Here is a 24,176-nt window from a genome sequence, read left to right as displayed (position 1 = left end):
ACAATATCCACCTGTCACTGCTGTGAGGTAATTAAGAACCATTCTATGCTGCACCAGTTCTGTTTTATAAGCTTGAAGTTCCCTTCCCGTATATCTAAATGTGTCATCATACATTTCAGTGATATTATCTAACAAATTTGCGAGCGCCGATATGTATTTATAATTCAGCACTCCTCTAGCGGTGCGGGTGAAATCTAACGCGATTAAGAATTGAATCCCGGTGGATTCACTTATCAGATCAGAGGCCGGATGCTCTGTCTTCTCTATCAGGTGCCTTTTAACGACGTGCTCGTAATGGGTGTGAGTATAAGGAGCTTGGGCACCACGATGTATGTCTTTCATTTTATCATGTGTTACAGTCATCACTTCAGGCAATACTTTTCCAATATAACACAATCCTTCAGAGTTTGGGGCAAGCCACTTGTACGCCTTTCTCCCGCATATGAAATATGCATCATCGGGGAGAACATATGGGACGGAGAAGGACATAACCATATTACACACCTTCCAGGTGAAATCTCCTAACCCTAATTCTTCCATCTGCTTAATACACGTATCAGGTTGTACGATATGTGCACAGTATCCTGGTGATACTTCTCCAACTCTCGTAATCCTATTTCCTAAGGTGTACCTATACCGGAAAGATTTTCCTCTACTGGCTATGTGGCGTACAAGCTCTGTATCTGTAGGCATTCTATCTGCTCTATGCGAAAAGGTCATGGTGTGGTTACTCCATGACACTTCCCAATTTCCCGGCTTTCTGGGATTGGAGATGTTGAAACATAATAAGGACCTATCCACATGGTATTGGTGGAGCTTCAAACTAGGAGGGCTGGAGATATTAAACCTCCTGTCCACCGGTCTCCCACCATTTAACTCAAGTACCTCCCCTATCGTTAAAGGAAATGGTACTAGCCCTGATTTGCTATGACCTTGAGGTACTTGAGAGCATACCCAACAATCTGTTTTGTTTAACACATTACCCACTAAGGAGTGATAGTCACTCAATGGATGCCGGTCCATATGGATATTAAAACTGGATTGGCATTTCTTAATGCACCCATCTTCAATGACATTGTTACAGAGCCTACAGATACAGTTTTCTTCAGCTAACAATCCGTCACAATTTCTCCTATGGTCAATGCTATCGGATCGTTTTCTGATACTCGCCTTTGCTTGTTGGTTAGGTTGATCCTGGAAAACTACGCCTCCATCTTTATCATCAGAACCCATTCCAGAACCTCTATCGACCTCCATGGTACTCTCGCTGGAACAGACTGCTCTGGTCAACATCATGGTCAACAGGAAAATCCGGATCACAGTCTCTTGGGGCAAGTCCATCTTATAGGAGGAAACGGAGAAGAATGAGAAGGAGGAAAAATAAATTTGAGGGAGAGGGGATGGGAAGTGGAGAAAAACAATAAAAGGGAGTGGGGAGTCGACAACAGCTCTCGGTCTTCAAGGCTCAGGTGCCGCCTCAGTCCTCTTGGAACAGACACTCCAGTGATACAACCTCTACCGTCTGTTCCTTATCACGGGACTTCTCTGGATCAGCAACCTTCTTGCAGTGGGATGAATGGACCCAAGTCTCTCTCTCAGCAACCTTCAATGCCGTAGTGCTAGTCAATAAGACCTGGTATGGTCCTTCCCATCTGTCAATAAGGCAACCTGAGCGTAGAAAATTCCGTATCATTACATAATCCCCAGGTTTAATGTCATGACAATTACTATCAGGTAGATCAGGAATCACCAACTTCAGACTATCATTTTGATTCCTTAACTGTTTACTCATGTTAATCAAGTACTTTACAGTTACTTCATTGTTACATTTCAAATCATCCTGAGGGTTAATCATGGCATGCGGTTGTCGACCAAACAAGATTTCAAAGGGAGACAGATTAAGAGGGGACCTGGGAGTGGTTCTGATACTGTACAATACAATGGGTAAAGCTTCTGGCCATGTCAATCCTGTCTCTGCCATCACTTTACTCAATTTATTTTTAATAGTGCTGTTCACTCTTTCGACCTTCGCACTCGCCTGTGGACGGTACGGAGTGTGCAGCTTGCTATCAATTCCCATCAACTTACACATTCCTTGAAAGACATCACCTGTAAAATGGGTACCCCTATCACTTTCGATTATTCTAGGGATACCATATCTACATACAAATTCCTGCACAATTTTCTTAGCAGTAAACATAGCGGTATTTGTAGCCGCAGGAAATGCTTCGACCCAATTTGAGAAAACATCTATACAAACAAGTACATATTTCAAATTCCGACAAGGGGGTAATTGTATAAAGTCAATTTGTATTACCTGGAAAGGGCCGCCGGCAGGTGGGATATGGGATGGTTCTGTAGGTATTGCCTTTCCAATATTCTTTCTCAAACAGGTAAGGCATGACATTGCTCTTTTACTCGCATGAGAGGAGAATCCTGGGGCGCACCAATAGGCTCTTACCAATTTGCACATCCCTTCCTTGCCTAGATGAGTCAGCCCGTGAGCTGCTTCAGCCAGACATGGAAGATATGCCCTGGGGGCCACTGGTTTACCATGTCCATCCGTCCAGAGTCCTGAAGACTCCTGGCCACATCCCTTTGCCTTCCAGACTGCCTTTTCCTGTGTGGAACACAAATTTTGCATTTCACACAACTTCTGTGTGTTAATGGTATTAAATACCATTAATTGTGTGGTGTCTGTCTGTATGGGGGTAGCAGCTGCTAACTTAGCAGCTTCGTCTGCTCGGCTGTTACCAAGTGATACCGGGTCTTGGCTATATGTGTGTGCTTTACATTTGATAACAGCCACTCTGTTGGGTTCTTGTATCGCTGTTAGAAGCCTTTTTATGTGAGCTGCATGCGCTACCGGTGTACCAGCTGCCGTCATGAAATTTCTGAGGCGCCATAGGGCTCCGAAATCATGGACTACCCCGAATGCGTATCTAGAATCGGTGTAGATATTGGCTGACTTACCCTTAGCCAATTCACATGCTCTGGTTAGGGCGACCAGTTCAGCAACCTGGGCTGAGTGAGGTGGGCCTAGCGGTTCCGCTTCTATGGTGTCTTGGTCATCTACGACTGCGTATCCAGTACACAAGTCTCCCGAGTCTGACTGTCTATGGCAACTACCGTCCGTGTAGAACGTGAGTTCTGCATCTTCCAGTGGGTTGTCACTGATGTCAGGCCTTGCGGTAAAATTTTGGGTCAAATATTCCATACAATCATGTGTATCTTCCTTTGTATTAAATCCTCCTTCCCCATCACTCTCACCTTCCACCCTTTGTGCCTGACCAGGCACACCTGGGAGATACGTTGCAGGATTTAATGCACTGCATCTCCTTATGGTGATGTTTACGGGGGCCATTAGTGCCAATTCCCATCTTGTAAACCTCGCTGATGAGACGTGTCTGGTTTGGGCAGAATTCAATAAGGCTGATACTGCATGTGGCGTATGGATTGTGAGGTTGTGGCCTAGCACGACATCTTCGCTTTTTGTCACTAGCAATGCTATTGCAGCAACGCTTCGCAAGCATGTGGGGAGGGATCGCGCTACCGTGTCTAGCTGAGCGCTGTAGTATGCAACTGGCCTGCTGGCATCACCGTGTTTTTGGGTTAGTACACCTGCCGCGCAACCAGCACTTTCTGTTCCGTATAGTTCAAAGGGTTTCCCATAGTCTGGCATACCTAGTGCTGGTGCCTGCGTTAGGCACTGTTTGAGTCTCTCAAATGCTGTTTCGGACTCGTCTGTATGCGAAATCATATCAGGTTTGTTTGAGGAGACCATTTCCTGCAAAGGTAACGCCAAAATGGAAAGCCCTGGGATCCAATTACGGCAATACCCACACATTCCTAAAAACGTTCTGATCTGTTGCTGGGTTTGTGGCAGAGTCATGTCTCTAATTGCTTGGATTCTATCAGTGGTCAGGTGTCTCAGTCCTTGTGTTAGACAGTGTCCCAAATATTTTACCTTAGTTTGGCATAATTGTAACTTGTCTTTGGACACCTTGTGTCCTGTGTCTGAAAGATGAAACAGGAGCTGTTTCATATCCTTCAGAGATGCTTCCAGTGAATCTGAACACAGTAATAAATCGTCCACATACTGTATCAATACTGATCCACTGTCTGGTTGGAAAGACTGTAAACAATCATGCAAAGCCTGAGAAAATATACTTGGACTATCTATGAAACCTTGGGGTAATCGAGTCCACGTGTATTGGACTCCTCTGTATGTGAATGCAAACAAATATTGGCTGTCAGGGTGCAGAGGTACCGAAAAGAAAGCGGAGCAGAGGTCAATAACAGTGAAAAATTTGGCAGTGGGAGGGATTTGCATTAGGATGACAGCTGGATTTGGCACTACGGGGAACTGACTCTCAACTATTTTGTTAATCCCCCTTAGATCCTGCACTAGTCTGTAACCCCTCCCCCCACTCTTTTTAACAGGGAAGATGGGACTATTGGCAGTGCTGGACGTTCTTACCAGAATGCCCTGTTGTAGCAAGCGCTCTATTACTGGGTAAACTCCTAACTCCACCTCTGGCTTCAGAGGGTACTGTGGGATTTTTGGAGCTATCCTACCATCTTTTACTTGCACCACTACTGGAGCTACGTTTGCCATTAATCCAGTGTCTTGTCCGTCTTTTGTCCAAAGTGACTCTGGTATCTGAGATGTCATCTCTTCTATTTGGGATGGATTCCTATTTGTCATAATGGTATGTGACATTAATTTTGATGGGGAGTCTAACATGTCTCGCACTTCCTGAGCGTGTTTCTCAGGTATGTCCAAGAATACACCTTCAGGAGTACAATAAATGACGCACCCCATTTTACACAGTAAGTCTCTTCCCAGGAGATTGGTTGGTGCCGATGCAGCCAGCAAAAAGGAATGCTTGGTATGCAAAGGCCCTATTGTAATCTCGGCTGGTTTGCTAACAGGGTAGTGCTGGACTACTCCTGTTACTCCCATGGCTGGAATTGTCCTACCAGTGGTTCTCATGCCCACTGTTGAATTTATCACTGACTTGGCCGCCCCTGTGTCTACAAGAAAGTTTAAAGTTTTACCAGCTACATTAATTGCGATCTCGGGTTCACTTCCAAGATTGGCAATTAATTTTACTGGCTGCAGATTACAGGTATGGCCACACCCCTATTGGGTATGGTGACCTCCCTGAATCCCGCTGGCAGCAACTACTTGTGAGGGAGATAGTTGGGAACTACCAGAGGCATGCCAGTCTCTGTTTGGGGGATATCTTTTTGTTTCCCCTGTATGTGGCTCATAACTCCGTTTCTGCGGACCTTGCTCCCAATGTCGTGTGTCGTGTCGTTGTCTAGGGGGTTGGTATGAGTTTCGTGGATTCTTTACTCTACAATCTCGTGCCATGTGTCCCTGTTTGTGACAAGAATAACAAGTAACCATACTTGACTTACCCACAGGATTTGGTGATACAAACAAAGGCTGCCTTGTGGTCAGAGCCTGTATACTTACTGACATTAATTTATCACCTTGTTGTTCCCTGTGTCTGGTGATGTTTCTATCGTGATCAATAGCAGCCTCTCTCAAAGTAGCCACAGACAGACCTCGCCAACATGGTTGTGTGGTCTGTACCCTAGTCTTCAATGACTCTTTTAAACCATCCATCAGTACCGATACTGCTACTTCCCGATGGTTTGTGTCTGTTTTAATGTCCTCTATGCCTGTGTATTTTGCCATTTCTAATAATGCTCTGTGAAAATACTCTGCAGCTGTCTCTGACTCCTTCTGTTTAATGGAGAATATCTTATTCCATTTAGCTACTGCTGGGAAATACTCTTTTAACTGCAAGTTTATTCTTTTCACATTATCTTGGTTGTACACATCTGTAAGAGGTACATCATGATCTAGTCCGCAATCAGCTAAAAATTGAGTTGCGTCGACTTTTGAGGGTAAACATGCCCTCAGCAATATCTGCCAGTCTTTATTGTTGGGCTCTGCAGTGTTACCTAAGTCTCTGATGTATTTTTGACTGGCAACTAAGTCTTTTCTAGGGTCAGGAAATTCAGACACTATGGTCCTTAATTCCATTCGGGAAAATGGAGTGTACATGGCAATGTTCCTAATGGGAGTGGCTCCTGATGCGTCTGTTTTCCCATTTGGCACTGCTATTACTCTAACAGGTGTAATTCTAACAACCTCATTCTGTGTAGATTCTACAGGCTGTGGTGAAATAGTTTCAGCATAATGCATGGTGCCGTACTTACCAGTTGATACGACCTCACCTATCCCTCCGCTAGGGGCCTTTACTAATCTCGTGGGTGGAGCTGTGCCTACTGTGGTCTCTGCTATGGTGGCTGCTAGAGAGAGCGCTGAAATCGTTGCCGATTCGTCCTCTTGATCACACTCCTGAGGAAAGTTCAAAACAGGGTACAACTTGCACGGGTTAATACTTGCATGGGTTAATGGGTTAACGTTATCATTAACATTTACACAGTTACTAAGTGATTTTGTGTTACACCTTAGTGCGTCTTTCTCCGCAATCAACTTCTCTCCTGATATATATGGTGGCGGTGGGGCCGTGGCAATCAGTTTTCTGTTAGAGCCAGATCCCGCCGCCTGAGCCAAACCTCTCTGTATCTCACCTTCCTGTTGCCACAACTGTAAATAATCATAATGCTGGATTCGTCTCTTTGTTGATTTTATGAGACATATCCTCCTCCTTAAATTTTGTAACACTTCTGAGCTGAAGCTCCCTACTCTTGGGAATTTCTCCCCGTCATGTACAGTCATTCTCTCCCATTCATCACATAAAGTTTCTGTGTGACTTCCATATTTCTCACACATTATATACCTGGCCGACCCAATTGGTCGGACCACTGAATCAACCCGAACCGAGGTTGATCGCCCCCTACCTGAACAAGTGGCCCCCATAGTTCGAAAGTGTTGCTTTATTTAGCCAACCCTTACGAAAAACCAAATGTCAACAATAGGCTGACGGTGGCGGTTTACCGAGTACCCCACTCACTCGCCCACGCCGACCAATACGACCTGATCACACCGATATGGTGCTGGCGTACTCGACCTAGGGCCCCTGCGACCTGAACCTCTATTTACTGGAACCTGCGAGGGTTATCCGAAGAACACTTACTCTTTCCAGTAACTATTGGTTGCTGGATAGTTCCTGAGTGAGCAGCGAACTTCCCTTAAAATAAAAAAATTACACAAATCACGTTAGAGTGTACAAATAGCGTTTGTGACCCCTTTACTCTAATGGTATTAGGTCAGATTACTAACTACTGCACACACTTACGTGCGGTCCAGTCGTTCAGTACACAAACAACTAAGCTTATGTACGGAAAGACCAATGGAATCGAAACTTACGACTGCGAATTCCTTCAGCCAGAGCTTATATGGCCTATATGGGTGTTGCACCAACCCTTTTCGGTGTTGTGCCTGTGAACTGTATAGCGGACTTCCTTGTCGGCTGTACCTGGACCTCCTGGTCTGTTATGACCTCCTGGTCTTGTTACAGTATGACCTCCTGGTCTTGTTACAGTATGACCTCCTGGTCTTGTTACAGTATGACCTCCTGGTCTGCTATACTCTAATGCTCAAAATTGTATATTTAACCAGAGATGCCTCCCTAGCCACCGTGCACGTCACTTACACGCATGTACCTCACGAGTACTCGACTTTTCTTTTTTTTTTTTTTTTTTTTCAAACTATTTTTATTGCCATCTCACATCGTACAGGATAAGTAAGCAGTATTTCGAGACATGAAATGTAGTATATAGTTAACAGTGTATAACATAAAATACATCATACAGAGACCTCCTAACAGGAGACAAGGGGTCACATATTATTCAGTCCCATATAATCCCAGGTAGAGATCCAAACATATTTTCAAATTTTTCCTCTTATAATAATAACTTTTATACCCTTCTAACAAAAGGGAACATATATAGAACTAGTGATATCAGGGAATTTATAGTGTGTTTTAATTACCAAAGCGGAGCATATTATAGATGGAACAAGATGTATCGATCATTGATTCTCCACTAGTAAAAACAGGGTAACCAAGAAAAAAAAAAAAAATCCCTAGATTTGTATAAAATACCTAAAACATAAGAAAATAAACCAACATGTAATGCCTACTATGGGACACGGGTCGTCGATCCATCCACAGCACAATCTTCCCATATCGGGGGTCTATATTTCCAAGCAGCCCGGTATACGATTGAATATAGAAGGAAGTGGAGAAGGGTCCAGAGAAGAAGAGAAAGGATAAGTCATATGTTTAAGGGGTTAGGGTGGTCTATAGTGTGGAGGAGGTACCATGAGGTGGATTGAAAGCATTTATCTATGGCTTGTTTAGTATGTAGGGGGAGTGTCAAAATGTAAGGGTTCCAACATTGGAACAAAGCAGGGGTGAGCCTCTCCTTATGAATAGAGGTCTCCAGCCAGTCCATGGTGAATAGAAAAAATAGTCTAGAGGTCACCATCGAAATATTAGGAGGTATGTTGTGAATCCACTGTTGCAGGATTGCCTTTCTGCCAGCTGCTGAAAGTATCATAAGCAGCTTTTTGTTAGTCCTGGGGATGTCCGGCTGATCAGTCAAACATCCGAACAGTGCCCAGGAGGTGGTGCAGCTAAAGGATATGCCTAAGGACGTAGTTCCATAGTGATGTATCTCATGCCAAAACTGTGATACCAGGGCGCACTCCCAGAAGCAATGGAAGAGGTCAGCCCCTTCCATTAGGCATTTGGTGCATTTACTATCTTCTGAGATGCCCATCAGTGATCGGCGTTTAGGTGAAATGTATGCCCTATGGAGCATTTTATAGGCCATTTCTTGATAAGAGCTTGCAGGAATAAGTTTCAAGGTCAACTGAAAATGATTTAGGAGGGATTCAGGGGTGACCGTTGGGATGTGGGAGGACCACTGGGACAGCTCTGGAAGGTCTGTGTCTGGGAGAAGTTCAAGACGGATACGTGAGTAAATGGTTGATATAGAATAGTAGGCCGACTGGGTTAGTGTGTCTAGAGAGTTAAGAAAGTCGATCCCTGTCAGTTTAGATAGTACAGTTTTAAGATAGTGTATTGCTTGGAAGTAGGCAAACTCGTGTTGAGGAAGTAAGCCGTATTTCTCTTGCGCCTCCACGAAAGACAGCGGGGCGCGGGAGGAGTTAAGCAGGTTGCGCAGACTGCGGACGCCAAGAGAGTGCCAGGTAATGAAAGGTTGTAGAGCTTCCCCCTTCTGAAACTCTAAGTTGCCGATAAGGGGCAGTGAAAGTGAGTGTAAATATTGAAGTTTGAGGGATTTCCTTGCCATTTTCCACGCCTGCATTATGGGGAGTAGTAGTAAATTAGTGGTAATATGTAAGGCCAATTTGGAGGGCTTGGCATGTAGAAGATAACTGAGGGATAAGGGAGCGCATAGTTGAGAATCTAGGCTAGAATCTGTGTAGTAATTATTATTTCCAAGCCAATCCATAGCTATGCGTAAGAGGCACGCAAGATTGTATCGTTTAATATCAGGTAGATTGATTCCCCCTCCAGGTACCGTCTGGGTTAATTTTTTCATGCTAATCCTCGGGCGTTTACCAGCCCAGATGTATTTGGAGATAGAAGCATTCAAAGAGGATAGGTCTGATTTAGATAACAATAGGGGGGTCATCTGTAAAACATATAGGAGCTTTGGGAAGCTGGCCATCTTAAATAAATTACATCTCCCTAGCATATTAAGGGGGAGGGATTGCCAGAGGCCAAGTTCGGTTCTAATCTTATGTAGGACTGGGGTAATATTAAGTCTATATAAGTGGCATGGTTGAGCAGGGAGTGCAACGCCTAGAAAGGTAATATGTGTATTTGCCCATTTAAAGGGAAAGGTGGTTCCCCAATCCAGTCTCGCCTGTCCATATATGGCCAACGCTTCTGACTTACTGTAATTGATGGTAAACCCTGCGAAGGAGGAGAAGCGATCAGTCATGGCAATTAACTGCGGGATTGTATGGTGAGGATCTGACATAAAAAGGAGGAGGTCGTCTGCGAATGCCACCGCCCTTAATTCCTGTGTTCCCACAGCAATGCCCTTATAGTTCTTGTGTGACAGAATATGGCGTATAAGGGGTTCCAACGCCAAATCAAAAAGGAGGGGAGATAAGGGGCATCCTTGCCTAGTGCCTCTTTCCAACGTGAAAAATGAAGATGTCACATTATTGACTAAGACCTGCGCCACTGGGTTGGTATATAGGGTTTGTACCAGGTTGCAAAACACTGTGCCAAATCCCTGGTGGGCGAGCACTCGAGATAGGTGAGGCCAGGCAATTTTATCAAATGCCTTCTCTGCGTCTAAATTTATAATGATGTTATTTTTGGCCTGGTTAAGGCGGGTGTAGGATATCGCAGTTAGGGCCGCCCTCACTCCCCGTGTAGATTGTCTACCTTTGACGAATCCCATCTGTGCCGGTGAGATGAGTTGGGGTAAGTATGCTTGCAACCTGTTAGCTATGATTTTAGTCAAGATTTTAAAATCTTGATTGAGGAGTGAGATGGGGCGGTATGACCCAACCTGAGTAGGATCTTTACCAGGTTTTGCTAGCACTATGAGTTTGGCTTCATTGAAACGAAGGGGAGTTTCCCCTGTTGTTAGTATATGGTTATATAATCGTGTTAAGATGGGGAGTATGTCGGCGTTTAGCACCTTGTAAAATTCAGCGCTGAAGCCGTCAGGGCCAGGGCTCTTTCCATTGGGGAGGGACTTAATGGTGGCCCGCACCTCCTCCTCAGTTATGGGAGCATCCAATGATTCCCTCTCCTCTAATTCCAGCTTCGGTAACTGCGCCTCATCTAGGAATAATTGACCATCAGTTGAGTTATCAACGTCGGCAGTATATAGAGACTTATAGAAGCGCATGAAAGCCGAGCAGATGTCAGTGGGATCAGAAAGAACACTTCCAGAGCTGTGCAACGAGTCAACCCATGTTTTGTTTCGGGGTCCCCTAACCAGGTTGGCCAGGAGCTTGCCGGATTTATTCCCCCACCTATGAAACCTATTCCTGCCGTAATCATAGCTGATCTGGGCCTGTTCGGTGAGAAAGGTATCATAGATTTGTTTTGCCATGAGGTACGCCTCCTTGTGAGTAGGGCTATTGCTTTGTTTGTATGTGCGGTATGCAAGTGTGAGAGCCGCGCTGAGTTCTTGTAATTTTATGTTAAATTTCTTGCGCTTAGAATTGACGTAGGAGATGATATGGCCACGGAGGACTGCTTTAGAGGCTCCCCAAAAAAGTGGAGTGTTAGATTCTTGATCTAGGTTGTCAGTAGTATAATTCTGCCAGGTGTGTTTAAGATGTAATAAGAAGTCCTCTGAATGTGTGAGATAAGCTGGGAATCTCCAACATTTAGATATGTTCTGAGGTAGGGACAGATGTAGGGACAGGGTAATGGGGGCATGGTCCGAAATAATGATGTCTTTAATTGAGGTGTGGGTAACTTTAGAAAAGAGGTGTTTGGATAAAAATAGATAGTCAATGCGAGAGTGAGTAGAATGTGGGTGGGAATAGAAAGAATAATCTCGTTGAAGGGGGTTATGTAGACGCCAGGGGTCTAATAAGGTTAGTTGAGAACAAAATGAGGAAAGCAGAGTAGAGGAGGGTCCGGGTTTTTTGGTACTTACCCCCGATCTGTCCATGGATGGATCAACGACCGTGTTGAAGTCACCCCCTAGGATTAAGTTCTGGCAGCCCCAGGATAAAACTCTTTGGAGAATATCTGCAAAAAAGAGATTGTTAGATCCAGTAGGTGCATACACGTTTAGAAAGGTATATATCACATTGTCGATTGAGACATCTAAAAATATAAATCTTCCCTCAGGGTCGATACACTTTTTGAGAATGGAGAATTGGAGATTCTTATGAAAGAGGATGGCCACACCTCTGGTTTTATTGGTGTAAGGAGCAGATATGCATTCCCCAATCCAGGGGGCTCTCAATAACATAGGGGAGTTATGCTCCCAGTGTGTTTCTTGCAGGGACACTACTTGAGGGGACAAGCGAGAGAGATGAGCAACTACTTTCTTGCGCTTAATGGGGCTATTTAGACCCTCCACGTTCCAGGAAACTATATCAAAGTCTAAAAGTGGGGTTGTCACCGGGGTTGAGGTCTGGGAAACAGCATGGTTAGCCATGCTATCCTACCCCCGTAGACGGAGAATAGAATATCAAAATTGTACAGGTAAAACGGTGCCCCCCCCCGTCCCAGTGAGCAAGGAGGGGCCAACCTATGGAGGATCGAGACACATTATCCCAGCAGGCAAAACAAACAGACATATAAACATACAAAAATATCAAACTAACAGATATACAACAATGGGAGGCCAAGCCTCCAGCATGCATGATTAGCATGCCTTGATCATATCCCGAACACTGAGTGACCTATAGATGAAAGTAATCGTGAAGGTATGCAAGCTGTAAGTAAGAGTGGAGAGTCAAGTGTCAGGGTGTGCAAAATGGGTCTTTGCCGCCATCGGATCGTCGAAGAAGCACGGTTTTCCATTGACGAAGACCCGAAGGCGGGCAGGATATAACAATGAAAACTTGACATTTTCTTCAAACAGTCGCTTGCATATCGGTGCGAACTCTCTGCGCTTGTTGGCGACATGAGTGGAGAAGTCCTGGAAGATGAGCAGCCTTTCTCCCTTATAGAGGAGGTTCGCTGACTGCCGGTAGTGGTCTAAGAGCTTAGCTTTATCCGCGTAGTTTAAAATCCGTAGGATAACAGGTCTAGGGCGTCCCGCGGATTCTCTGCGCTCAGGGCCAATCCTGTGTGCCCTTTCAATGGCTAATGGTGAGCCCTGAAGATCCATACCTAATTTGTCGGGTAGCCAGTTGGATAGGAGGTCTAGCAGTGCGTGGCCTCTCACCGACTCCGGGATGCCCACCACCCGCAGGTTGTTTCGACGGCTCCGATTCTCCAGGTCATCAAGTTTTTCAGTGAGGCCTTTGATTTCTGTGGTTTGGGTCTTTATGGTAGACTGTGCGGCATGAAGATCGTCTTCCAATGTTGAGACCCTCTGCTCGACTTCATCTAAACGGTTGCTATGATGCGTCAGCTGGGCTAAGGTGGAGTCAATGGCTTCTTTAATGCCCGCCAGTTTTTCGTCTAGCAGAGGTCCAAGAACCGCAGCGATGTCGGTGGGTTTCATTTTGGGTTGTTTGGTAGTTGAAGCGCCAGTACGTTTTCTTTGGGATCGGGATCGAGTGGTGGAGCAATCGGAGTCAGATGAATTCCTGCGAGACGTGTCTTCGCGTGCGCCTGAAATAGGACCAGTCGAGGACATTGGGGTGGATACCAGGAACTTTTCCATATGAGGTCGCTGGAATTAAGTATGTAGAGTAGAAGCAATGTAGGGCGCAGAGGGTGATTTAATGAGGGTCACATCAGCGTTGGGAGGGTACTGGAGAGTTACATTGCTATAAAGATAGCAGGCATGTCAGGGGGTTGCGGATCAGGGTTGCCGGTAGCAACGTTGCAGAGGCGTCAGAGTGTGGTACCGCAGAGCACCGCAGCGGCGTGATGTGTATGTCAAAAGGCTCTGGGTGAGGTAGCGGGAGCTAGGCATCCACCGCTATGAGTTTGTAATTCCCAGGCGCGGCAGGTGGCGATCGGGCCTGTAAAGTATCACACCTGTTATCATAAGGCGTGATATAATGATACCTCTTTAGCCACCGAATAGGAGATATGAGAATAGGTGAAGCGATGAGATTAGTTGTATAGTGGCTGCAGGTTGTCTAATTTAGAAGTCGCCACAAGAGGGAGCCGTGGTCATGGCTATTACCAGCCATGTAGTGAGGATTGTGCCAATCGCAAGATGGCCGCCGGTCAGTGAACACTGTGCCAGTCGCAAGATGGCCGCCGCCTGGCAATGAGGCCTGGTCCCTCCGGAGGTCCCCCGGCCGTCAGTCCTCATCAGCGAGGGGGAAGGTCCTTCATGTGGGGGGATATGTGAGGCTGGGGTTGTAAGGTAAGCGCCTGGTGGAGCCTAGAATTAGTGAGGCCTGGCTTAGGGTTAGTGCGGCGCCAACCGCAAGATGGCCGCCGGCCACCAGCCACACGCGGCCTGGCCTCCAGCCTCCGCAGGCCGCCTGTTTCCTGGTCTTCTGCGCCGGCCAGCGCTCGATGAGCAGGCTGCCTGATGTCAGGGGGTGTCCCTCAGGTGGGGGAGAGAGCCTGCAGAGCCTCCGTATCGGGTCCGGCGGGCCGGCGGGTCCGCTGTAAAATCGAGGCCCCGGCTTCTGGGACGGAGGTAGGCCGCAATCCGCAGGGGGCAACACAGGGCCCCCCCGATTCCGCAGCTTCGACCCCCGGGTGCAGGGTAGTATTGCAGGGTGAGGGGATGGTATTCCTACAGGTGGGCTCCCAGATTCTGGATAGGAATATGGATATTTAGATTTGGCTGGCTGGAGCTGTATAGAGACCCGACCTTCCCTGATGCCAGCTAGGCCACGCCCCCTACTCGACTTTTCTTGTGGTTCAACCTTTAAAAATTGTAAAAACACTCACTCATCACATGTACACTTTTGTTTCTATTTCTATTTCTGCGCAGAAATTTTTCTTCAGATCGGGTGTGTTACCAATTAGGAGCAGGATCTGTTAATTAAAATTTCGGACACCCAAAAATAGACTTGCGTTATTTCTCGCCTCGCGTTATTTATCGCTTTGCGTAAAAAATCAACTTATCGTGACTTGAGCTACGTGGGCGTAACCGGACGCTCCGTTGCGTAACGTACGCTGCGTGCGTCGGCCTTTGGATTGCGTACGCAAGTCTTTGTTAGAGACACGTATACGCAAAGCAAAGATCCACCGTAACACAATTTATACTTTTATCAATGTAGATGATCCTTGATCATCTACCACACAACACACTGACTTCGCCTTATCTCCCAGGCAAAACTGTGTGTTTGTCTATCTTTTAACTATATTACCTTTACTCTTAAACTATGAAATAACGGCAAATCTTTTTTTAGCACTTCTATCAACTATAAAAACTGGCAGACAGGAGAGTGATATACGAAAATGAAAAAGAAAAAGAAATGCAGATATATATATGTGTGCGTGCGTGTGTACGCAAGACAGAAAAATAAACAGTTTTAAAAGACACTAGCGTTTTGTTCTTACCTCCGGTTCCCGGATTCCTTCAGCACTCTTTACTTAAGCGAAGCAGACGCTTATCCTGTCAGCACTACGAGGGATACAACCTCCCGCCCTTTGCTGAGGGATAATGTCTGCTGATCTACCTAGTGCAGATATGTGAAGGACGGGCGAGCCGCCAATTGATAAAGCTGAATATTTATCGTATATAAATCACTTTAAGAGGTCTAAGAACACTGTACGCTATCTACGTAAGAAGTACCGTAAGGGTACGCAAGTTGCGTAGCGATCGCTCAGCCGTAGTCGAGACGCTCATGCGTCACGTTCGCTTACGGCCCAGTGATCACAGGCAGGCACGCTATTGGCTGCCGACTAACGTAATGATTCGCTATAGCGTAGCGTACGCTCGGGACCACGAGGAGATCACCAGCGGTGCAGGCGCTTACAACGTTTAAACCTTTATATCTATACCTTTAACAGTGAGATACACAGTATACCTTAGTGTAGAGACAGAGTGTAAGTGCAACCTGGTGTAACCTGATTAACTACAAAGCTGCTTGAGCGTCACCGACGCTCAGAGAATACTTAACACTATAAAGAATACACAGATACCTGGGCTTAGGGTCCGAAACCTATTATATGTATTATGACTATTATACTTGCAAAAAGAATCACAGTACAAAGCATACACTACAATATAACATAAACCAACTAACCAGATAAACTACACAGGAAATACAATACAATACAATTAAAGGAAAATACGAGAGAGATAGAGAGAGAGAGAGAGATAGAGAGAGAGAGAGATGGCTCACAGTAAGACAATATGATTACGGAGAAAACTTACGCACAAGGGGAACGATCGCATGCGCCTCGATATCCAGCTCCCGATTATCAGCAATGAGAACCGTTGAAGAGAGAGACCTGGATACGGTCGGCCTGCCTATTTATGCCCCACACACAATACAATTCAATGGTCCCTACAATCTCATTGTTCATTGGACATAGGAATTCGGCTTCGTATTATAACAAAAGGTCATAGGTTGATTCATACAGGTGGGCTGTGACTATTTCCAACTGCTCAGGTGGGAGGGAAACTGGGTTTCCCGCCGCATGGGTAATAAAGTGCAAATAAAGTAAATGTTCATAAACTTCTTATGTCCATAACTATTCGCACGAGCGATTGATCTGTTTCAAACCAACACCGGAATATTTCTAATTAAATATTCTTCCGATGGATACTAAACACCACTGTATTACTCCTGTCTGACCCTTCGTATCAAACAAAGAGGGATTCCTCTGTTCATAAACATTCTATATTAACCAAACTTTCAGAATCTATCAAAGGGACCATGATCTACAAAATACATTATTAGTGAAAATATGTAATGATTGAGTCGCACGCTACGATCGCATAAACTCTACCGTAAATACGCATACCATACCATACTGTGAGTATGCGCACGTACGGGAGAGCGTACGCATGCGCAGCACGGACCTGTGTGAGGTGCAAATATGGTAGTGTGCATAGAGATATTTTTCTGACTTTGACACAGTATACACCAAAAACTGTTAAATTGGTCAGTTTAATATTTGCATCCACCATGTGTTCAGTCTCAGAACAAAACTCTAATAAATTGCAATCCTACTGGTACATCAGCGATATACAGTATGATGACCAAGAGCAGTGATCTTGTGAAAAGGTGAAGTCACCTGTGTCCAAGAATGGTCGGCTAATACTTATTGGTCCAGACAATATTATTCCACAGTGCACCAAAACAGAGATATACTCACTTATAGCCTGGGCTTAATTGATAACCTGACTTATATTTATATGAGATGGACACTTTATTCATACATTCTCTCATTAATGTGACAAATCAGTAGAGATGTGCACCGGAAATTTTTCGGGTTTTGTGTTCTGGTTTTGGATTCGGTTCCGTGGCCGTGTTTTGGATTCGGACGCGTTTTGGCAAAACCTCCCTGAAAATTTTTTGTCGGATTCGGGTGTGTTTTAGATTCGGGTGATTTTTTTCAAAACCCCCTCAAAAAAACAGCTTAAATCATAGAATTTGGGGGTAATTTTGATCCTATAGTATTATTAACCTCAATAACCACAATTTCCACTCATTTCCAGTCTATTCTGAACACCTCACACCTCACAATACTATTTTTAGTCCTAAAATTTGCACCGAGGTCGCTGGATGACTAAGCAAAGCGACCCAAGAGGGCGGCACAAACACCTGGCCCATCTAGGAGTGGCACTGCAGTGTCAGACAGGATGGCACTTCAAAAACTAGGCCCCAAACAGCACATGATGCAAAGAAAAGAGAAAAAGAGGTGCACTGTGGTCGCTGGACGGCTAAGCTAAGCGACACAAACACCTCAATATCACAGGAATTATTCATTCTAATCAATGGTATTATTGGTCCAAATCACTGGAAGAAAATGACAAAATCACTGGAATTATTAGTTCTAATCAATGGTATTATTGGTCCAAATCACTGGAAGAAAATGACAAAATCACTGGAATTATTCGTTCTAATCAATGGTATTATTGGTCCAATTCACTGGAAGAAAATGACAAAATCACTGGAATTATTCGTTCTAATCAATGGTATTATTGGTCAAAATCACTGGAAGAAAATGACAAAATCACTGGAATTATTAGTTCTAATCAATGGTATTGAAGTTATCGATTCTTTCCCCCCCCCCCCCTATTTTTAATTTTCTCCTGCATAGCCCAGTAAAATGTTGCAATGTTAAGTATTGACTTGTGCCTTCTGGGGTCCACTTCTTCACCAAACCCAGCCAAATCTCATCCTAACCCTCTGTTCCACGTTCTCTATGTACCCCATCTGTGTCACCCATGTCTGTCTACCCCTCCCCTTTAGATTGTAAGCTCTCACGAGCAGGGCCCTCTTCCCTCATGTGCTTATCCTTTGTCTTACTTTAATAATCTTCAACTGTACCACATCCAGCAGTCTTCTGCCACCTGATACTTATTCCAGTGTCATCTACTGATGTAACTATGTTTATTTACCCTGTACTTGTCCTATACTGTCATCAACTGTAAGTTGCTGTTTTCCTGTTTGATTATTTGTTTATGTACTCTGTAATTGGGCGCTGCAGAACCCTTGTGGCGCCATATAAATAAAGGATAATAATAATAATAATAATAATAATAATATTATAGGGTGTATAATCCCCAGGTGTATCTCACACATCGCTCAGTACAGATTACAGGATGTATAATCACCAGGTGTATAACACACATCGCACAGTACAGTATACATACTGGTCACAATAATGCAGCACAGAGATAGTATACTTGACACAGAGCTGCAAGATACAGCAATGGCATACTGTACTGTACTATGGCCCTCATTCCGAGTTGATCGCTCGCAAGGCGATTTTAGCAGAGTTACACACGCTAAGCCGCCGCCTACTGGGAGTGAATCTTAGCTTCTTAAAATTGCGACCGATGTATTCGCAATATTGCGATTACAAACTACTTAGCAGTTTCAGAGTAGCTTCAGACTTACTCGGCATCTGCGATCAGTTCAGTGCTTGTCGTTCCGGGTTTGACGTCACAAACACACCCAGCGTTCGCCCAGACACTCCCCCGTTTCTCCGGCCACTCCTGCGTTTTTTCCGGAAACGGTAGCGTTTTTATCCACACGCCCATAAAACGCCGTGTTTCCGCCCAGTAACACCCATTTCCTGTCAATCACACTACGATCGCCGGAGCGAAGAAAAAGCCGTGAGTAAAAATACTATCTTCATTGTTAAATTACTTGGCGCAGTCGCAGTGCGAATATTGCGCATGCGTACTAAGCGGAATTTCACTGCGATGCGATGAAAATTACCGAGCGAACGACTCGGAATGAGGGCCTATATGTGTGTACTGCTGGTCACCAAAATGCTGCACTGTCCTACTATATACTGCTCACAATAATGCAGCACAGAGATAGTATACTTAACTTGACACAGAGCTGCAAGATACAGCAATGGCCTACTGTACTGTACTTTCTCTAACGTCCTAAGTGGATGCTGGGGACTCCGTAAGGACCATGGGGAATAGCGGCTCCGCAGGAGACTGGGCACATCTAAAGAAAGCTTTAGGACTAACTGGTGTGCACTGGCTCCTCCTCCTATGACCCTCCTCCAAGCCTCAGTTAGATTTCTGTGCCCGACGAGAAGGGTGCACACTAGGGGCTCTCCTGAGCTTCTTAGTGAAAGTTTTAGTTTAGGTTTGTTATTTTCAGTGAGACCTGCTGGCAACAGGCTCACTGCATCGAGGGACTAAGGGGAGAAGAAGCGAACTCACCTGAGTGCAGAGTGGATTGGGCTTCTTGGCTACTGGACATTAGCTCCAGAGGGACGATCACAGGCCCAGCCTGGATGGGTCCCGGAGCCGCGCCGCCGGCCCCCTTACAGAGCCAGAAGAGCGAAGAGGTCCGGAAAAATCGGCGGCAGAAGACGTTCCTGTCTTCAATAAGGTAGCGCACAGCACTGCAGCTGTGCGCCATTGCTCTCAGCACACTTCATACTCCGGTCACTGAGGGTGCAGGGCGCTGGGGGGGGCGCCCTGAGACGCAATAAAACATGATGAAAATACCTTACATGGCAAAAAATACATCACATATAGCTCCTGGGCTATATGGATGCATTTAACCCCTGCCAGAATATACAGAAAAACGGGTGATAAGGCCGCCGAAAAGGGGGCGGAGCCTATCTCCTCAGCACACTGGCGCCATTTTCCCTCACAGCTCAGTTGGAGGGAAGCTCCCTGGCTCTTCCCTGCAGTCACTACACTACAGAAAGGGTTAAAAAAAGAGAGGGGGGCACTAATTAGGCGCAGTATTAAAACATACAGCAGCTATAAGGGGAAAAACACTTATATAAGGTTATCCCTATATATATATATAGCGCTCTGGTGTGTGCTGGCATACTCTCCCTCTGTCTCCCCAAAGGGCTAGTGGGGTCCTGTCCTCTATCAGAGCATTCCCTGTGTGTGTGCTGTGTGTCGGTACGTTTGTGTCGACATGTATGAGGAGAAAAATGATGTGGAGACGGAGCAGAGTGTCTGTAACAGTGATGTCACCACCTAGGGGGTCGACACCTGAGTGGATGTACTGTTGAGAATTACGTGACAGTGTCAGCTCTGTATAAAAAAAATAAGAATTTACTTACCGATAATTCTATTTCTCATAGTCCGTAGTGGATGCTGGGGACTCCGTAAGGACCATGGGGAATAGCGGCCCTCCTCCAAGCCTCAGTTAGGATACTGTGCCCGGACGAGCGTACACAATAAGGAAGGATTTTGAATCCCGGGTAAGACTCATACCAGCCACACCAATCACACCGTATAACTTGTGATCTGAACCCAGTTAACAGTATGATAACAGAGGAGCCTCTGAAAAGATGGCTCCCAACAATAATAACCCGATTTTTGTAACAATAACTATGTACAAGTATTGCAGACAATCCGCACTTGGGATGGGCGCCCAGCATCCACTACGGACTATGAGAAATAGAATTATCGGTAAGTAAATTCTTATTTTCTCTAACGTCCTAAGTGGATGCTGGGGACTCCGTAAGGACCATGGGGATTATACCAAAGCTCCCAAACGGGCGGGAGAGTGCGGATGACTCTGCAGCACCGAATGAGAGAACTCCAGGTCCTCCTCAGCCAGGGTATCAAATTTGTAGAATTTAGCAAACGTGTTTGCCCCTGACCAAGTAGCTGCTCGGCAAAGTTGTAAAGCCGAGACCCCTCGGGCAGCCGCCCAAGATGAGCCCACTTTCCTTGTGGAACGGGCTTTTACAGATTTTAGCTGTGGCAGGCCTGCCACAGAATGTGCAAGCTGAATTGTACTACAAATCCAACGAGCAATAGTTTGCTTAGAAGCAGGAGCACCCAGCTTGTTGGGTGCATACAGGATAAACAGCGAGTCAGATTTCCTGACTCCAGCCGTCCTGGAAACATATTTTCAGGGCCCTGACAACATCCAGCAACTTGGATTCCTCCAAGTCCCTAGTAGCCGCAGGCACCACAATAGGTTGGTTCAGGTGAAAACGCTGGAACCACCTTAGGGAGAAACTGAGGACGAGTCCTCAATTCCGCCCTGTCCGAATGGAAAATCAGAAAGGGCTTTTACAGGATAAAGCCGCCAATTCTGACACGCGCCTGGCCCAGGCCAGGGCCAACAGCATGACCACTTTCCATGTGAGATATTTTAACTCCACAGATTTAAGTGGTTCAAACCAATGTGACTTTTGGAACCCAAACTACATTGAGATCCCAAATTGCCACTGGAGGCACAAAAGGAGGCTGTATATGCAGTACCCCTTTTACAAACATCTAAACTTCAGGGACTGAAGCTAGTTCTTTTTTGGAAGAAAATTGACAGGGCCGAAATCTGAACCTTAATGGACCCCAATTTCAGGCCCATAGACACTCCTGTTTGCAGGAAATGTAGGAATCGACCCAGTTGAATTTCCTCCGTCGGGCCTTACTGGCCTCGCACTACGCAACATATTTTCGCCAATTGCGGTGATAATGTTTTTGCGGTTACATCCTTCCTGGCTTTAGATCAGGATATGGATGACTTCATCCGGAATGCCTTTTTTCCTTCAGGATCCGGTGTTCAACCGGCATGCCGTCAAACGCAGCCGCGGTAAGTCTTGGAACAGACAGGGTCCTTGCTGGAGCAGGTCCCTTCTTAGAGGTAGAGGCCACGGATCCTCCGTGAGCATCTCTTGAAGTTCCGGTTACCAAGTCCTTCTTGGCCAATCCGGAGCCACGAATATAGTGCTTTCTCCTCTCCATCTTATCAATCTCAGTACCTTGGGTATGAGAGGCAGAGGAGGGAACACATACACTGACTGGTACACCCACGGTGTTACCAGAGCGTCTACAACTATTGCCTGAGGGTCTCTTGACCTGGCGCAATACCTGTCGAGTTTTTTAATCATGTGGACGACTTCTGGGTGAAGTCCCCACTCTCCCGGGTGGAGGTCGTGCTGAGGAAGTCTGCTTCCCAGTTGTCCACTCCCGGAATGAATACTGTTGACAGTGCTATCACATGATTTTCCGCCCAGCGAAGAATCCCTGCAGCTTCTGCCATTGCCCTCCTGCTTCTTGTGCCACCCTGTCTGTTTACGTGGGTGACTGCCATGATGTTGTCCGACTGGATCAACACCGGCTGACCTTGAAGCAGAGGTCTTGCTAAGCTTAGAGCATTGTAAATGGCCCTTAGCTTAGGATATTTATGTGAAGTGATGTATCCAGGCTTGACCTTAAGCCCTGGATATTCCTTCCCTGTGTGACTGCTCCCCAGCCTCGCAGGCTGGCATCCGTGGTCACCAGGACCCAGTCCTGAATGCCGAATCTGCGGCCCTCTAGAAGATGAGCACTCTGCAACCACCACAGGATGGATACCCTTGTCCTTGGTGACAGGGTTATCCGCTGATGCATCTGAAAATGCGACCCGGACCATTTGTCCAGTAGGTTCCACTGGAAAGTTCTTGCGTGGAATCTAACGAATGGGATTGCTTCGTAGGAAGCCACCATTTTTTACCCAGAACCCTTGTGCATTGATGCACTGAGACTTGGTTCGGTTTTAGGAGGTTCCTGACTAGCTCGGATAACTCCCTGGCTTTCTCTTCCGGGAGAAACACCTTTTTTCTGGACTGTGTCCAGGAACATCCCTAGGAAACAGAAGACAAGTCGTCGGAACCAGCTGCGATTTTGGAATATTGAGAATCCAATCGTGCTGCCGCAACACTACCTGAGATAGTGCTACACCGACTTCCAACTGTTCCCTGGATCTTACCCTTATCAGGGAATCGTCCAAGTAAGGGATAACTAAAATTTCCTTCCTTCGAAGGGATATCATTTCGGCCATTACCTTGGTAAAGACCCGGGGTGCCGTGGACCATCCCTACGGCAGCGTCTGAACTGATAGTGACAGTTCTGTACCATAACCTGAGGTACCATTGGTGAGAAGGGTAAATTTTGACTTGAAGGTAAGCATCCTTGATGTCCCGAGACATCATGTAGTCCCCTTCTTCAAAGGCAATACTTCCAAATGCCGTTTGGAATCCGCATCACCTGACCATTTTACTGGTAGAATTGGACAACGCACTTATACCTGATGCCAGTCGGCAAATATTCCGCTGTACATCATGCATATATAGAAATGCATCTTTTAAATGCTCTATAGGCAATAATATACTATCCTTATCTAGGATATCAATATTTCCAGTCAGGGAATCCGACCATGCCAACCCAGCACTGCACCTCCAGGCTGAGGCGATTGCTGGTCGCAGTATAACACCAGTATGTGTGTGAATACATTTTTGGATACCCTCCTGCTTTCTATCAGCAGGATCCTTAAGGGCGGCCATCTCATGAGAGGGTAGAGCCCGTGTTCTTACAAGCGTGTGAGCGCCTTATCTCCCCTAGGGGGTGTTTCCCAACGCACCCTAACCTCTGGCGGGAAAGGGTATACAGCCAATACTTTTTAAGAAATTATCAATTGTTATCGGGGGGAAACCCACGCATCATCACACACCTCATTTTATTTCTCAGATTCAGGAAAACTACAGGTAGTTTTTCCCTCACCGAACATAATACCCCTTTTTGGTGGTACTCGTATTATCAGAAATGTATAAAACATTTTCCATTGTCTCAATCATGTAACGTGTGGCCCTACTGGAAATCACGGTTGTCTCTTCACCGTCGACACAGGAGTCAGTATCCGTGTCGGCGTCTGTATCTGCCATCTGAGGTAACGGGCGCTTTAGAGCCCCTGACGGCCTATGAGACGTCTGGACAGGCACAAGCTGAGTAGCCGGCTGTCTCATGTCAACCACTGTTTTTTTATACAGAGCTGACACTGTCACGTAATTTTCAACAGTACATCCACTCAGGTGTCGACCCCCTAGGTGGTGACATCACTGTTACAGACACTCTGCTCCGTCTCCACATCATTTTTCTCCTCATACATGTCGACACAAACGTACCGACACACAGCACACACA

At 45.9% G+C, this 24,176-nt stretch overlaps 2 protein-coding genes across 2 annotated transcripts in view; one reads left to right on the top strand and one right to left on the bottom strand.

Moving 5' to 3' along the window:
• The window catches only part of RBM11 (RNA binding motif protein 11), a 548,228-nt gene that overhangs the window by 138,904 nt on the left and 385,148 nt on the right, over positions 1–24,176 (bottom strand). The window contains exon 3 of the mRNA XM_063956341.1: positions 11,653–11,747. Within this exon, the coding sequence (XP_063812411.1) occupies positions 11,653–11,667 (15 nt within the window). The 5' untranslated portion in view covers positions 11,668–11,747. The remainder of the gene's footprint in view (positions 1–11,652; positions 11,748–24,176) is intronic.
• The window catches only part of LOC135050145 (stomatin-like), a 224,866-nt gene that overhangs the window by 176,298 nt on the left and 24,392 nt on the right, over positions 1–24,176 (top strand). The gene's annotated exons all lie outside the window — the stretch shown is intronic.

This window comes from Pseudophryne corroboree, chromosome 2, assembly GCF_028390025.1.
Source record: "Pseudophryne corroboree isolate aPseCor3 chromosome 2, aPseCor3.hap2, whole genome shotgun sequence".
NCBI lineage: Eukaryota > Metazoa > Chordata > Amphibia > Anura > Myobatrachidae > Pseudophryne > Pseudophryne corroboree.
Note: the sequence above shows the minus strand (reverse complement) of the source record. Positions and strands in the feature narration are given on the sequence as shown.